This window comes from Orycteropus afer, unplaced genomic scaffold (assembly GCF_000298275.1).
Source record: "Orycteropus afer afer isolate SDZICR_OR568_19922 unplaced genomic scaffold, OryAfe1.0 scaffold00084, whole genome shotgun sequence".
Taxonomy (NCBI): Eukaryota; Metazoa; Chordata; class Mammalia; order Tubulidentata; family Orycteropodidae; genus Orycteropus; species Orycteropus afer.
Genome location: NW_006921671.1, coordinates 9,100,248 through 9,114,760, shown reverse-complemented (window position 1 = coordinate 9,114,760; position 14,513 = coordinate 9,100,248). Strand labels below are relative to the sequence as shown.

The 14,513-nt window shown below is 37.8% G+C and overlaps 1 protein-coding gene across 1 annotated transcript in view; it reads right to left on the bottom strand.

The window, feature by feature from the left end:
• Window positions 1-6,282: 6,282 nt before the first annotated feature.
• TANK (TRAF family member associated NFKB activator) overlaps window positions 6,283-14,513 on the bottom strand; it is a 53,536-nt gene continuing 45,305 nt past the window's right edge. The window contains exons 6-7 of the mRNA XM_007941840.2: window positions 9,880-10,460; window positions 6,283-6,459 (exon numbers count right to left, since the gene is read on the bottom strand). Of these exons, the coding sequence (XP_007940031.1) occupies window positions 6,283-6,459; window positions 9,880-10,460 (758 nt within the window). The remainder of the gene's footprint in view (window positions 6,460-9,879; window positions 10,461-14,513) is intronic.

Sequence of the window (14,513 nt, the reverse complement as noted above, 5' to 3'; positions counted from 1 at the left end):
AGGAGACTTGCTTCCCTCTAACCTATCAGTAATATAAGGTGATTTTCTTTTAATCTGAGGGCCCCCTTGAACTATACACTGCTTAACAATCTTTCTCTAAACAGACTTCATTCACATTCTGAATCTGGTTTTTGTCTCACACATATTAAATTTTACAAAACAGAAAGAAACAATAGAGCTTATTAGGAAAAACTTGTTTTGAATAGTAAATTAAGCATAATGGAAATAGGAACATGTTTTAGCATGGTTTTCCCTCTTTTTTTTTTTTTTTAACCAATTGAACATTTACATCTTTTTCAAAGTGCTGTGATTTTCCCCTTAAGTCTTAAGCTGGCATCACACACCTTCAACAAATGAGATTTACATCACTTGTATTACTGAGATAAATCATTGTAATACTGTGGATTCCAAATGCACAGCCTTTAGAAAAAGAGTTTTAAGCCATCACTCCTAAACTGTAGTAATCAAATCATTGTGACGTTCTACGAATACAAAGAGCTACCTAATTCCAAAGACAGTGCAAATCAACTGTCAGTTTTGACTGGTTTCAAATTATACCCTGTTGTCTGAGACTAGAAACCTGTACATTCAGAGGTACACCTGACTACTTGGTTTGTTATTCAGAGATATGCCCCAGGTGGAGGCATCTTCAAAGCCAATATATTTTCTTTAACTGGTGTCAAATTGATGTATATATTAAAAAATCTTGGAAAATGATCTCAAAAAGGAAGTAACAGCCCAACGAGCCATATGTTCGGGGAACCTAACAGGTTTCCATTGGGACCAAATTTCACTTCACCTTTTTGTCCTTATGCATAAATAAAAACTTATCTGTAAACACACCATTAAAACAATCATGTAAATTAGTGAAGTCCAGAGACTGAGAAGAAATTAAACTAAAGCTATAAAAACAAGTTGTTGGAAAAGAATTTGATTTGAAATTAGAAATACGTAACACAATATAGAAATGAACTAGTATTATTTGAACTTCATAGGTTCATGATTTCAGGGACATAGATTTCTTCTATAGAAGAAGAAAATGAAGAAAAATTTGTAAATATTTAGTAACTTGCTTAATTTTGATGTTGATGGAGTGGCTGAATCTCCAGGTTAATATTAATAAATGTAAAGTTATTATTATTTTTCTTTGCTGTAGATAGGTTGATATTTTAATAGAACTAGAAGCCAGGGAATTTCCCAAATGCCATATAAACTCTAGTCCTGCAAAGTCTGTGATGCACTCATGGCAGAGGCCTGCTTGGTAGTTCTCCTAAGCGTGGAAACCAAAGAGTATTAACGTTATTTACACACAATTCTTTATGTAAGTCAATTTTCATTCTCAATTTTAGTACTTTAAAAAATTCTGTATTATTTTAGTAGACCCTAATAATTGGCCCTCTGCTACTCTATTGGTATTTCCAGGCATATTCTAAAAAGAACAATGATTCATTCACTCTGTGCATTTGTGTAGTTTTCCATATGACTAGGATCAATGATGATGATGATGTAAATACACCATAATTTACTCAAATAATCTTTATTTCCATGTATTTTTATTACAAAACTTTACAAATTCAGAGGAGAGAATATAAATGAAACTATTATGAGCTTTACTTAAGTTTAATCTTTTAAATTGATTTCTTAAAATGAACAATTGTATGTGCAAAATTATGGCATGGCATGGGTTGGCAAAAATAAAATACACTGCATAGATCATCTTTCAGGTACTTTCCTTCCTTCTAAGGCTTGGGGGAAGGACGTTGTGTTATGTTAATTTAGATACCTGGCTAACTAAATAGCACAGGAACAAGTTGGAAAGAATTGCATACATTCTTATTCTTCAGTCCAAATTCCTACCAGTTCTCTGTAGCCCTATTTGTTTAATCTATTTGAACCATAAGGGCGTCAATTAAAACAATTTTTTTTCCTAAGGGTAGTTTATGTAAATCTGTAATAGTAAAAATATTTTAACAGCAGAATAAGAGAGTATTTGAAGCAAAAGGTATAAACTCAACAATCAGGAAAAAGTAGGGGAAAGTTGTATCAAAGACCTCAGGCTCCGGACTGCCTTATCGGGTATGGGAGACATTTTCCAGAAAAAGGCGCTGGTTCTCAAGAATTCTCTGTTGTGGGAGAGTCAACGCCTTGCGGTTCTTGACCATCTATTCTCAGACCAGAGCTCTGAGGGGAGTAGCCAGCCTGGAGGTTGTACTGTCCGAAATGCTTGGCCTATCCCAACTTACTCACAGCCTCTCAGGAAGAGGTGAAGGGGCCAATATCTTGAAAGCTTCTCTCTCACCTAACAGTTTTAGGGTGTGTCCCAGAGCTGTCCAGACTTTCCCATAGTCTAATGTTGGGGTCGACGGTACATAACAACAACAATTTGGGGTCAGGAGGTCAAGTCTTGAAAGCACAACTCAACTAACGCCAAGGCCCTTTATTCGTATAATCTGGGTTTATTTAATCTTAAAAGTAGAGTTCTTGTTGGGTGGGAAGGAAGGGTGCTGCGGCGGGTCGCAAGGCCAGAGACTTGCTGAGGGACTGACTCGCCCATAAGCTGCCGGCCCGCCGCTGCCCCTGGACCGGCTGGGAAAAGCCTCTGGGTGGCGGCCACGCTGGGGCTGGGTCGGAGGATCGTCCAGCGACTTCCTTGCCTTTCTGGCCCCGACTCTCTTCCCTCCCCTGCCTGTCCCTCGCCCCTTCCAAATTCGCCTCGATTCCCACTCTCTGCCCAGCGCTTGCAGGTCACCAGACAGCGAGTAGGCGCAACAGTGCAAGCTCCTCGGCCTTCTCTCCAAGACGCAGAGTCCAGAATGCAGGCCCTGACCCCACTCCCTACGAGGCGAGTGGGCGCTGGCGCTGGGTTCGGCCTTTGGGTGCGGCCAGCGCCAGGCTGCGCTCCGCGCCGACGCGCGTGCGGCCGGCGAGCGGAGGTGCCCGCGGGAAGCTGCGCGCCGGGTTCCCGGCCGTGAGGGACGTGGTGGCGATGGCTGGGTTCCACTTGCCAGCGGCTGGAAGGACGCACGGGAAAGCGAGGGAGCAGGAAGCGGGTGGCGACGGCGGCGGGCCCACTGGAAAGGAGGCGGGAGGAGGGAGCGCGGAGGAGGGAGGCTGGGAGGAAGGAGGGAGCGCGGCAGGCAGGCGGAGGGAGGGCTGATTAGCATGCAGCAGCGCTCGCGCGCCCGGCTCCATTGTTTTAACACCTCCCCTCTCCTCCGCGCCAATCTGTCACCGTTCAGCAGGCGAACGCTGCTGCCTCAAATGCTGCTCTTCTCAAATGAGACGGATAATTAGTTGCCCCGCACGAATGCCGCACTCTTCTCACCCCTGATTGCTATCACCTTCTTGCTCCTGGCAGTTTTGACACCTCGTAATCAGCCTGCTGCTTTTCTCTTTTCTTCCCGACTTCTGCTTCCCTCCCCCTTTCCTTCCTATTTATTTATTTATTATTATTTTTAAAATTCATTCCTGGTTCCTATTTGAACGAACGAGGCCTTTACCGAGTTAACCTTACGCACATGCATGTGTACATATATATGTATATGTAAAACAGGGGATAGGTGGGTGAGTGGGAGGGCAGGCTTGTACTTTCGCAGGAAATACTGTTTCTGCGCGGAGAGAATTCTCTTCTGAAGATATTTTTGGGAAGGGAGGAGTAAGGAAGAGGGAGCGGGAGGGGAGAGTTGGGGAGACCTCAATTAATGCTTTAAAGATCTCTTAGAAATTAACAAACTGGGTAGTCTCGGAATCTGCTGTCAGGAGCGTGTTTTCCCCTCTCTCCTCTAACAAGCACTGACAGTCTAATTACTGTAGCTACAAGCAGCTGTCGAGGCAGCAGCCAGGGAGAGAAGGCGCTACAGCCTGAGCGCACTCGGCCGGCCCCTGCACCCAGCGCAACCGTCGAAACCCGGCCCAGCTCCGGAGAGGATGGAAGGAAGGGCAAGGCTGCGCACAGGGCAGCCCTGGCGAGCAGAAAAGGCGGGCCTGGGAGCCAGCGGACACACTTTTTGTTTCATATTTATAAAGTCTTTACCTTGAAGGTTAAAAGATGTGGAAAAAAAAAGGAGGGGATGTGGGGGAGTGGGAAGAAAATTTCCTGAGCTTCCACCTACCCGTTTTCTACCTCCTTGAGCTCTCCCTCCCCCCGTGTTGGTAAAATAACCACGCAACCCGGGGCTGAGGGGGCGGGGTGAGCCAGGCTGGAGTGTAAGAAAGCAGATGTCCCCGCTGGCAGCAGCCTCAGCCTCCGGGGAAAGCTGCACCAGGGGGGCCCTCCTGAGGACATTCACCTCCCACTTCTCAGGCATCCCGCTCACAACTGCCTCGCCTCGGCGGGGGTGGGTTATTCAGACTCAGCGTTTCGTGTGTGCAGCTTTTTTACCTGGGAGATGTTCTTACCCGGCCACGCTTAGCAGATGCCAAGATGCAGCCCCTGCACGACTCAGTAATAGGACACAGGAGACCTGGCGGATGCCCACTCCACCTCTCGAGCTGCAAGTGCGGCCAGCGTCACCTCAGCGGGGAGGGGCAAGAGCCCGCTCTCCAGGCCCCACTCCTGTGGTTCAGGAGTAAAGTTGGAACCCAAAAGAATACAACGTGTGCCCCACCCCCCTTACTAAAAAGGTCGGAAATTGGAAAGGGGTGGACTGGAGAGAGGGGTCAATGATAGTTTGAATCACTTTCTTGGTTAGTTTCCTTTGGTTGTCAGCAATTTCCTGTGTGTGAGAGGGACTCTCCCCTTATAGAAAAGGGAAAAAGAATTCCCTTTCACAAGACAGGTACAGTGGTATATTCTGGCTGGTCCATGCTGGGAAGTTTTTATTTTAAATTTTCTCTGTGTGTGTGGGAGGGGTAAGTGAGGGGAGGCTGGGTGGGCGGTGGTAGGGGGGGAAGGGAAGAGGCTTGGATAATTGTCTAGGCATTTCCATTCAGCCCCACTGGCAATGAAAGAAAGATGTACATGCCTCAGAACCCTTCACAGTGAATACCTAATAATCGCTGTCACCTCGGTGAGGAAGATGTCAATGTGATGTGCTTGGCACCCTGAGAAGTTGAGGCACCACTCCCATTCTTCCACACGTTAAGGCTCTTCACTGTGACACAGGGGCCTGCTTGAATTCCCCCATCCCAAACCCTCAGGCTTAAAACACTTGCTTCAAGATGGCTTAAATTTGTTTCAGAGTTGCAAATCAATGTTTACTTCATAAAATGGAAGCATTTTTAAAAGGGGAAAAGAGAAACGCAAAAGGCAAAAATCATAGAGAAAAAAACAAAAGCGAATTTATTTAAAAAATGTTAACAAAATTTTGCATCCTTCTGAATTTAGTCGCTTCTCTCAAATGTCTTCCAGTGGCCATCAGTCAAGCTGCTAACAATGAATAACAAATTTCTCAACAAGAATATGAACATTCCTAATCTAAATTAATACATATGGATAGTCCTTACAGGGTTTTAGATTTGCTCCCATTAAATAGAATTGTTTCTTTAGTAAGTTTAGTTTGAAAAATAATTTTAAAATCCAAAGTGACCCAACTTAGAGCACAATGTCACCAGATCTGCTCATTACCCTTCTATCTGGCTACTGGAAAGAAAACATGAATGTTAAGAACTTTCCCAAAATGTGATTTATTTCCTTTATTTTTTTACTCAGAAACAACACATTAGTGATCATAGTATAAGTGATCATCATTTTTATATGTAGCTATACACAGAAGTAAAAATTAAAACCACAAATATTACTGATAAAACAATCCAAAGTATTTAATTTTACTAGTGATCTTATCATTGGCCAACAAATGTGTTAGGTTTGGCATTTACTTATTAGATATTTATGTTGTCTACTATTCTTTATTATAGGTTTATTAAAAAAAGTATCACCTTTATCATAAATAATCTAAATTTTTAAATGAAAACAAAATTTTAAAAAACCCTATAAACATTTAACATTACCAGATGCAACTGACTTAACTAGAAATCCAAGCAGTAAGCTTAGATATCTGAAACAAACTTGAATTATGATTATACAACTTTATAAGTTACATATATAATTTTGAATTATGATAACAACACTCTAAACATGAATGCAATGAATTACAGATGTGTACAGAATCTTTTAAAAGATGATAAAAGAAAGTTATAAAATTAAGTTTAGAAAAAATTTCAAAACTGTAGCACTGATTTTTTCTATAAACATTCTTGAACTAAGTTTACAATCAAGTATTTATAGTATTACAAACCCAAAATCATTGCCTAGCACTTGATATGTCTGTTTTTAAATGTGTCTTAAGTCTCCCCATTAAAGTGTGAATTAAGATGCCGGAGGAAATCCCCCCGAGATGTAATGGATGGTGGGAAAACTGCTTGACAGAATTCACATACTCGAGGTATATTCAGTTCTGAGTCTGTACCACTGAGTACCAATAAGTCACTGTCTTGATTAGGATAGGGCTTCCAAACAGGCTGTAGGAAACAAATAAACAAAAACATCTTCTGTTATTTGTGTTTAAGACCAACTTGCATTTTGAATGAGTTATGTGCATGTATTTGAAATTTAACAACAACCAAGTGCTGAAATTTCCTAATATGAAAGCAAATGACTTTTACATTAAAGTTCACATAAGGACATGACTCAGTTCTTTTTCATAAAGGGGACAAAGTTTTCATCAAAAACCATTTGGGATTCACATATGTAAAAATATACCAGCTTTAGCACTAGCAATTTTTAATACCCGTTACCACAATGGCAGGAGTTTTACAACAATCGTCAGTATTTTAGAGCTTTTTATCAAATTGTTTTACAATAGAAACCTTTAGTTATAGGGTCTTTATCAGGCCACAGTACAGTAGGTATGATGTATATGTGTGCATGCATTTTAATCAACAGCAATTTAAAATTCACTATTATTTATAAGCAAATATGCAATGAAAAAATCTTTATTATAATCACTGTTGTTTTGATTTTTGAAAATAATTTTTTTTAAACTAGTAAACAAATTCCATTGATCAATTATTTATTGTTTTTTGAAACTTCAAATATTTAAATTAATCATTCAACAGAATCTAATATCAGGTATTATACTTTTGATTGTGACTTTGCTCCTGTTATGCTGTGCATAGTATGGCCTTCTTACCTTTCCTGGGCCAGGATAAAGGGGAACCTACCAACAGTTGCTCAATTAAAGAATTACGAAAAATTGTAATTAAACAGAACCACCTCCATTCCACTGTAATCACCACATAAACACTTAAATAACTGTACTTAATACCTGCCCACCCTTAAAAAAAAAAAAAAATAGGCAGAAGAGCAAGAAACAGCATTTAGGTTAATAATAGATACTCAATAAATGTTTGTTGCCTTTATTATTTGCCTGAATTGCATAAACCAAATTATCTTTAAAATATGCATTATTACCTTGATTTAAGAGCCAAAAGAAAAATTTCTAAATTCTGGTACTTTGAGAACAATCACCTCCAAAAGTTAATGTTGAGAAGCATGAAGAGACTCCTTTATGCTCCTATTACTAATCAGTTTTTAGAGTAACACACCTGATACAGTATTAGTTTTCATCCTCTTCTTTCCATTTAGTTATCATTTACATATGCAGTATATTATTAATAAAAACATTTGTGTTTCACAACATCACTGCCTTCTTATAAACACTATTGGACAGCTGTGTACAATTGGTGTAAATATACAAAGTCTGTTCTAGGGACAGAGATACATTCAAATATCAGTTCAGGAGGGCTTATAGTAATATCGACTCAGTTTTCTTTTGTGAAAATCTAGCAAAAAGTATTCATATTTAAAAGACATGTTATGAAGCTTGGATGTAACATAGTTTTCTTCAGAAAAAATTTTCTCTCATGATAAAAGTAATAATTATATGTAAGAGCAAAAAGAATTAATCAGATTCAAATTTTACTTTGCAGTTTAAACAAGAAGTATAATTTATTACTATGCACTGCCCTAATGGCAAGTTGGTATGGATATAAAGGAAAGACTGCTTTAAAGGTAATTCTTACTGAGATCTATAAAACAGTAAGAAATGGACTTAGAAACAATTTAGCTTCTAAACTTGGTGAGCCAATCTTCCACTGCCAATTTACCTTCAAAGTCCATATTTATCCAATTCTATTGGATGTGATTAGCTCAGCTTTGATTTCTTCATAAAATTCAGTTGAGACCCCAATCAATGACTCAGCAAAAGAAAGAAATGGAAATCGCACAGAGCAAAAATAAGTAGATATATTTTAGACTTTGTTATGTCTGGATGTATAAAAAAGATATTAAGTAATTATGACTAATAATAAAGTCAAAATCTGAAATATATAACTAAAACTTCACTTCTCTTTGTTACTATCAACAAATCAAGAATTTTATAATATTAACTTTTTTTTATTATTAATAAAATAATACATATGTTTAAAAAAATCCATTTTAGAATTATTCTTTCAATCTCAAATTGTAACATGGCCTTCAAAACAAAATAATTTATTGGCTTTTTCTGCCAAAATATCAATTATCTAACCTTATGCCCCATGTCTTGTGACAGCTCAACACCAATTCTCCTGCATTTTTTAGGCTGTATACTTCTCCATCAAATTGTAATCACATACCAGCTGTTTCCCTTGCTATAGTATAGAAAGCAAACGCACAATGCAGGGTGCCATCTACTGAAACATGAATGCACAGACTAACTAGTAAAAGAACAAGCAAGAGATATAATGGAGAAAAAAGTAACAGGTATTAGAACTGATGTACTTCACAGCTCCACAGGAATTCTACTGGCAATGAATGAAATTGTTTAATTTGTTTCACTTAGTAGCAACTATAACTGAGACTATGATGAGAAATAAGGTACAATGTGGAACATAAGTGAGTTTATAATTGAGATTTATTGTCAGATGTTGCCTAGTTTTTCCTACTCCTAAAGTATACTACAGCGTGACTGCAGCCTCCTTTGTATGAGGAGCTAAAAGTCTATAACCTACAAAAGCAGTTATAAAACCAAAATGTATTCATCAAGTTTTTTTTTCAATTAAGTATCTCAAGGCAGAGATTAATCAAACAAATACAAGTTAGACTGACATTTACATCAACATGTATTTTCATGAGCTTCTGTTTATTTTTATTATTATTATAACAATTACATATTTTCATTGCCTTCAGATATTTTTTTTTTAACTAATAGAACTATTCTATGATAGAACTGAAATCTAAAAGAAAGGGTAAAAAGTGGAATGTAAATAGAATGTGAGCTTAAAACAAAGTATTAGATTGCAATCGTATATGTGCACAGATTATTATAAAAAAATATATTAGGCTGCATGTTCAGTGGTAGATTAGAAACCAAAACCCAAACCAAACACTATAGATCTACATACTGTGTAACTGAGGATATTACATTAGCTGAAAGACAGTTCACTTATTTGATAAATAGGAATATACAATGCAATGATTCACTTATAGAAAATTATGTATTCTTGTAAAGATGAGTATGACCTGTACAAATATTTTTTTTTTAAAGTACCATTTGTTTCACATTATAAAATTTAATAAAGAATCCTGTGATAACATTGATATTGAGTAAACAAGCTTTGAATAAGGGATTAAGAAAGTGACATCACACTAGATATGAATAAGGTATACTTGGATTTTAAAATGTGCCATAAATTTTAATGTACTTTATTACAGAGCTATAGTCCCATTTTATAATGTCATGTCATTTATTATGGGACTTAATGTTTTATTAAAAATTTTAACTTTGGCTAGTTATTAACTTAAAAAGAATGTCGATAACCTAAAAGGGATACATATCTGTGCATGTATGGCAAAATGTGTGTTCACACATAATGTATTTGTTAAAGCAAAACAGTTACCTGCTGTGGTCCTCGGATAGCTCTTCCTGAGGAATCAAACGAGGGAAAAGGTGCGTCAGACGGGTCCTGAAGTGGGAATGTATTTACATATAACGCATTATGATTTCCAGGTGGCAAACACGGAGCTTTATCCAGAGTTGTCCTGATACAAGTGTTTACAAGATTTGAAGGTTCTGTTTTGTCAGTTGTTTTAAGGTTTTGTATAGCTGAAGCTATGGGGTCAATTCCCTGATTTTCAAATAAAGTTTCTTCTGTCTTAACGAAGTTTCCTGGGTTATTTCTGAGCTCCATATTAAATTTGTCCTGGCATACTGCCTCAGAAGTGGCAGGATCAAGAACTTTTGGTCTCTCTGGAGTGCTGTGTAAGAAAGTGGAGTCACTGTCCATAGGTGGAAACTTGACATTGAATTTAGAAAGTGATTCAAAAGAGGTGTCTTCCTCATCTCGGCCCAGTCCTCTTGGTGTGACAGATGTGATGCATGGTGCATCTCTATTTATATCATCTTTAGCCTGAGGCTTAAATAGTGCTTCTTGCTTATCTGTTTTATCTGTACACTGTATAGGCACAGAGCATTGTGTTTCTGCAGGGGACAAGAACACAAAAGGGAAACAGTTGCATTCAAATCATTCTTAAAAATCTGTTCAGCTTTGGACAGATGAGTATTATTTTTCTATTGGTTTTTATGGCATCTAAAGACAACAGGATTTTTACATTTGTTACTGTGTTTCACAGGAATATTAGCAGTCTCCAGCGGGTGAATGGGAATGTATCTTATTAATGGCAGTTTAACTGCTTTGTCTTTCCCTAGATATTTTGCTGTAAGCTTTGTATCTTGTTCACAGTTACAGTGATCCACATTTTAAGTCATGTTTAAATGCAGTGTATACATTTAAACATTTTGTCAGTAATGGAAGCTGCAACTGTGAACTTACTTTGACAAATATGTTGCTATGAGGGAAAATCCACACTAGGCATTCAACACACAGGTAAAGAATCTATATGAATTAAGTAATTTATTTCCCAAAATTACTATGTAACTATGTTACCAATCAATTTAGCCATTGTCTACTCTCAATAATCCTATTGATGGAGTAGTGGTGGTGGGGGTTAGGGAAGGAGAAGAAAGAGGAGGGAGAGGAAAGAAAGATGAAACTTCAGGATGTGTGGTAAGAAAACTGTACATGAGTATTATGATTTTCTCTTCACTTCAACCCAGGGTAGATACCATGGCCTCTGTAGGTAACAGGTAGATAGCAGGGTCTCTGTAACTCATTTATTTAAAAGTCACTTATATCCAATAAATTCAGCTCTCTGGGACAAAGACAGAAAGTAGGTAAATAGAGCTGAGAAGCCAAAATTAGAGCCATAAGGCCCTATTCTCATTTTAGGTTTATTGAAAGTTTCATGATGCTTCTCTAACTGGTTAGAAGCACCTAATTAAAAGGGTGAGTTTTAAAGGCAAAATATAGATATTAATAAAAAGAGGCAAAAGCATGGAGAAGAAAAATAAAAAAGCAGATGTAAGCATGCAGGAAACAATGCAGCCTAGTGTACAGCCAACAAGACCTACATTTCTCAATTAAAAAAAAAAAAAAAAAAACAACAATGATCAAAGGACTCTCCATGTTGATGATCCTGAGACATCAGAAAAAAACTGAAAGCTAAATTATGCTCTGTAGTGTCAGTTCAAGAAGGCAGTGAAGTTGGTAATGTGTGTATTTGAAGAAAGATTTTAAAATGGATAAATGGTTAAAAAAAAAAAAAACAACAGTAAAAATGTTAGCACTTTAAAAAGGTTAAAATTAGTGAAGTTGTATTCAATTCACAAATGAAGACCTTAACAATGATGTAGGTTTAAGTAGACATGGTTCACAATATACTACCTTGCACAGTGTTCAGGTTAGTAGGTACTTAACCAGGAACCAGTTGCCATTAATACACTTAACCAAATGTTAGCGATTTTCTCTCTTCTTTTGGTGTTGGGAGCCTCACACCACCTGTTTATTTGTTTCTGCAGCACATATTCAATACGAGATAGATTTTCTATTGGGGTATGATATATAGTGCAATACAACTAACATCTTTGATTCACCCTGTTATATACTACTGCTTCTTAAGACAACAGCCTTGGAACTACTTCCTTGCTTCTAAATTTATCTCCTATAATCCATTCTCTATACTGTTGCTTAGCCCCTCTTCCGGGAGAAGTTTTTCTAAACTACAAATGTGGTTATGTTATCTTCCTAATAAAACCTTCTCAGACCTTTCCAAGGTCCTCAGAAAAGCCATGTAATACTGTCCATAATTGGCCCCTAGTCAGCCCCAATGCTCACTTTTCAGTATACCTTCTTTTCTTCAAGGAGCTCTGGTGGTGCAGTGGTTAGGTGAACTCTGCCATAATACACTTCGTGTAATTTTTTAAAAATAGCCATGTTCTCTGATCTCTGGACCTTTGCATATGCTGTGCAAACTGCTTGAGATGTTCCCTCCCACTACTCTTTGTCTAACTTTTATTTGTTCTTTGTATCTTGGCTTAGACATAGATTTCTTTGGGTGGTTCTCCCTGATTCCCCGAGGCTGGTTAGGCACGACTCTTAAGTGCCTAGAAGGACTAAACCTCTGTACTGTACTTGCATGTAAGCTGGTGGTGTAGTGGTTAAAGCATTTGTCTGCTAAATAAAAGGTCAGCGGTTCGAACCCACCAGCTGCTCCGTAAATAAAGATGGGGCTCTCTACTTCGGTAAAGATTTATAACCTTGGAAACCCAATGGGGATTGCCATTAGTTGGAACTGACTTGATTGCAGTGAGGTTTTTTTTTTTTTTTTTTTTTTTTTTGGTACTTGCAAATATACCTCAATTTCTCCCATTAGAGTAAGTTGCTTCAGGCCCTAAACTATGGTTTGTTCTCCAATTATCTCCAGTACCCTGTCTAGTGCCTGGCAGTTAGTATGTCATCAATAAATGCATTCTCAATGAATTTGTATTCGCTTCCTTACAGAGTCTAGCACAATACTCTACATTTACTAGATACTCTGTATGTGACTGATGATAAGGAGGGTCTAGCAATTGAGCCCAAGCTCATTTGTTTAGCTAGATTTCTTTGAACTCTGAGGTTCTTAAAGTTTATTAATTCTCAAGTAGTCATTTTTTTGTGGTAGGAGATTTCACTCAAATCTCAGGAAATTGTAGGAAATAGCACTATTTTTATAGATAACATTTGCTAATTGTGGATAACAAATCAGGAAAACCAACTGTTGAAGTAATCAAATTCTGTAATACCTGAGGAGCAAAGACTTATCAAAATGATTGTCATAAGGAAACAGGGAGAACACTGAAGAATCTGCTGCTGTAGACATCAATAACTATTAACATTTATTAGAATTTCTATGTGCCATGCACTCTTACATGCATCATCAAAAACCTGTTCCTGTGGAGTTGATTCAGACTCAATAAACCTTACACATGCATGAATTTACTTAACACTCAAAAATAATCTGCAGGTAACCAGTAACCTAGGCACTTGACTGCTAACCAGAAGGCTGGAGGTTCAAACCCACCAGCCACTCCTCAGAAGGAAGATGGGGCAATCTACTTTCGTAGCGGTATGGCCTCAGAAACCCAAGGAGGGGTTGCTCTATGAGTCGGGTCCGACTCGAGGGCACATCACAACAACAACAACAACAACCAGTAACCGGCTGCCATCGAGCTGACTCCAACTCATGGAGACCCTGTGTGTGCCAGAGCAGAACTGCTCTGTAGGGTTTTCCACGGCTGATTTTGTGAAAGAAGATCACTAGGCTTTTCTTCTGAGTTGCCTTTGGGTAGACTCAAACCTCCAACCTTTCATTTAGGAGTCAATGATGTTAACCATTTGTACTGTACTATTATTATCCTCATTTTACATGTAAAGAAACCGGGACATTGAGAGGTTAATTTCAAGGCCATACAGATAACAACTAGTAGATCTGGCACTGGAAGCCAGGTAGTCTAACTCTAGAGTTTCTGTTCCAAATTATTATACTAATTTGAAAGGCTGGTTTCAATATACATAGACAAGAGTCCCAAAACTAATAGAAATGTGCTTTGGATTATTTTTCCAGTAACTGACCTATTCCATTTGTAAATAAAACACAGAGAAATCAAATAGCTGTATTAAAGCAGATGTTTTCTTCCAGCACAGCTAGCTGGCAAGCAACCTTAACTATATTTAAATAATCTTCTGAGTTAATTTGCCCAAACAGTGAGAGTTATTATCTATTAAAAAAAAAAAAAAATCTAAATAAACCTAAGATTCCTAAGGGCCACTAGAAATCTAATCTTAGAAAACATAAAACCCAAATGGGAACATGAAAGCACTCATCATCCTGACACTCTACTGAGAAACATACCAGGTGAATAAATTACTTCTCTATTTTGTCATGTCAAAATACTTATTTTTGCAAGAAAAAAGCAAAATGAGAGACATTTTCAAATTTTTAAAACTTAACTAGAGGCTGCTCATTAAGACTACTTCTAAGCTTAATTATTTTGTATATTGACAAAAGAAAAATACATGATGGTTGTTTGTAATATATAATCCTATATTCTTTTCTCCTAATCTCCATTCAAATAGGATTCTCCTCTATAGACCAA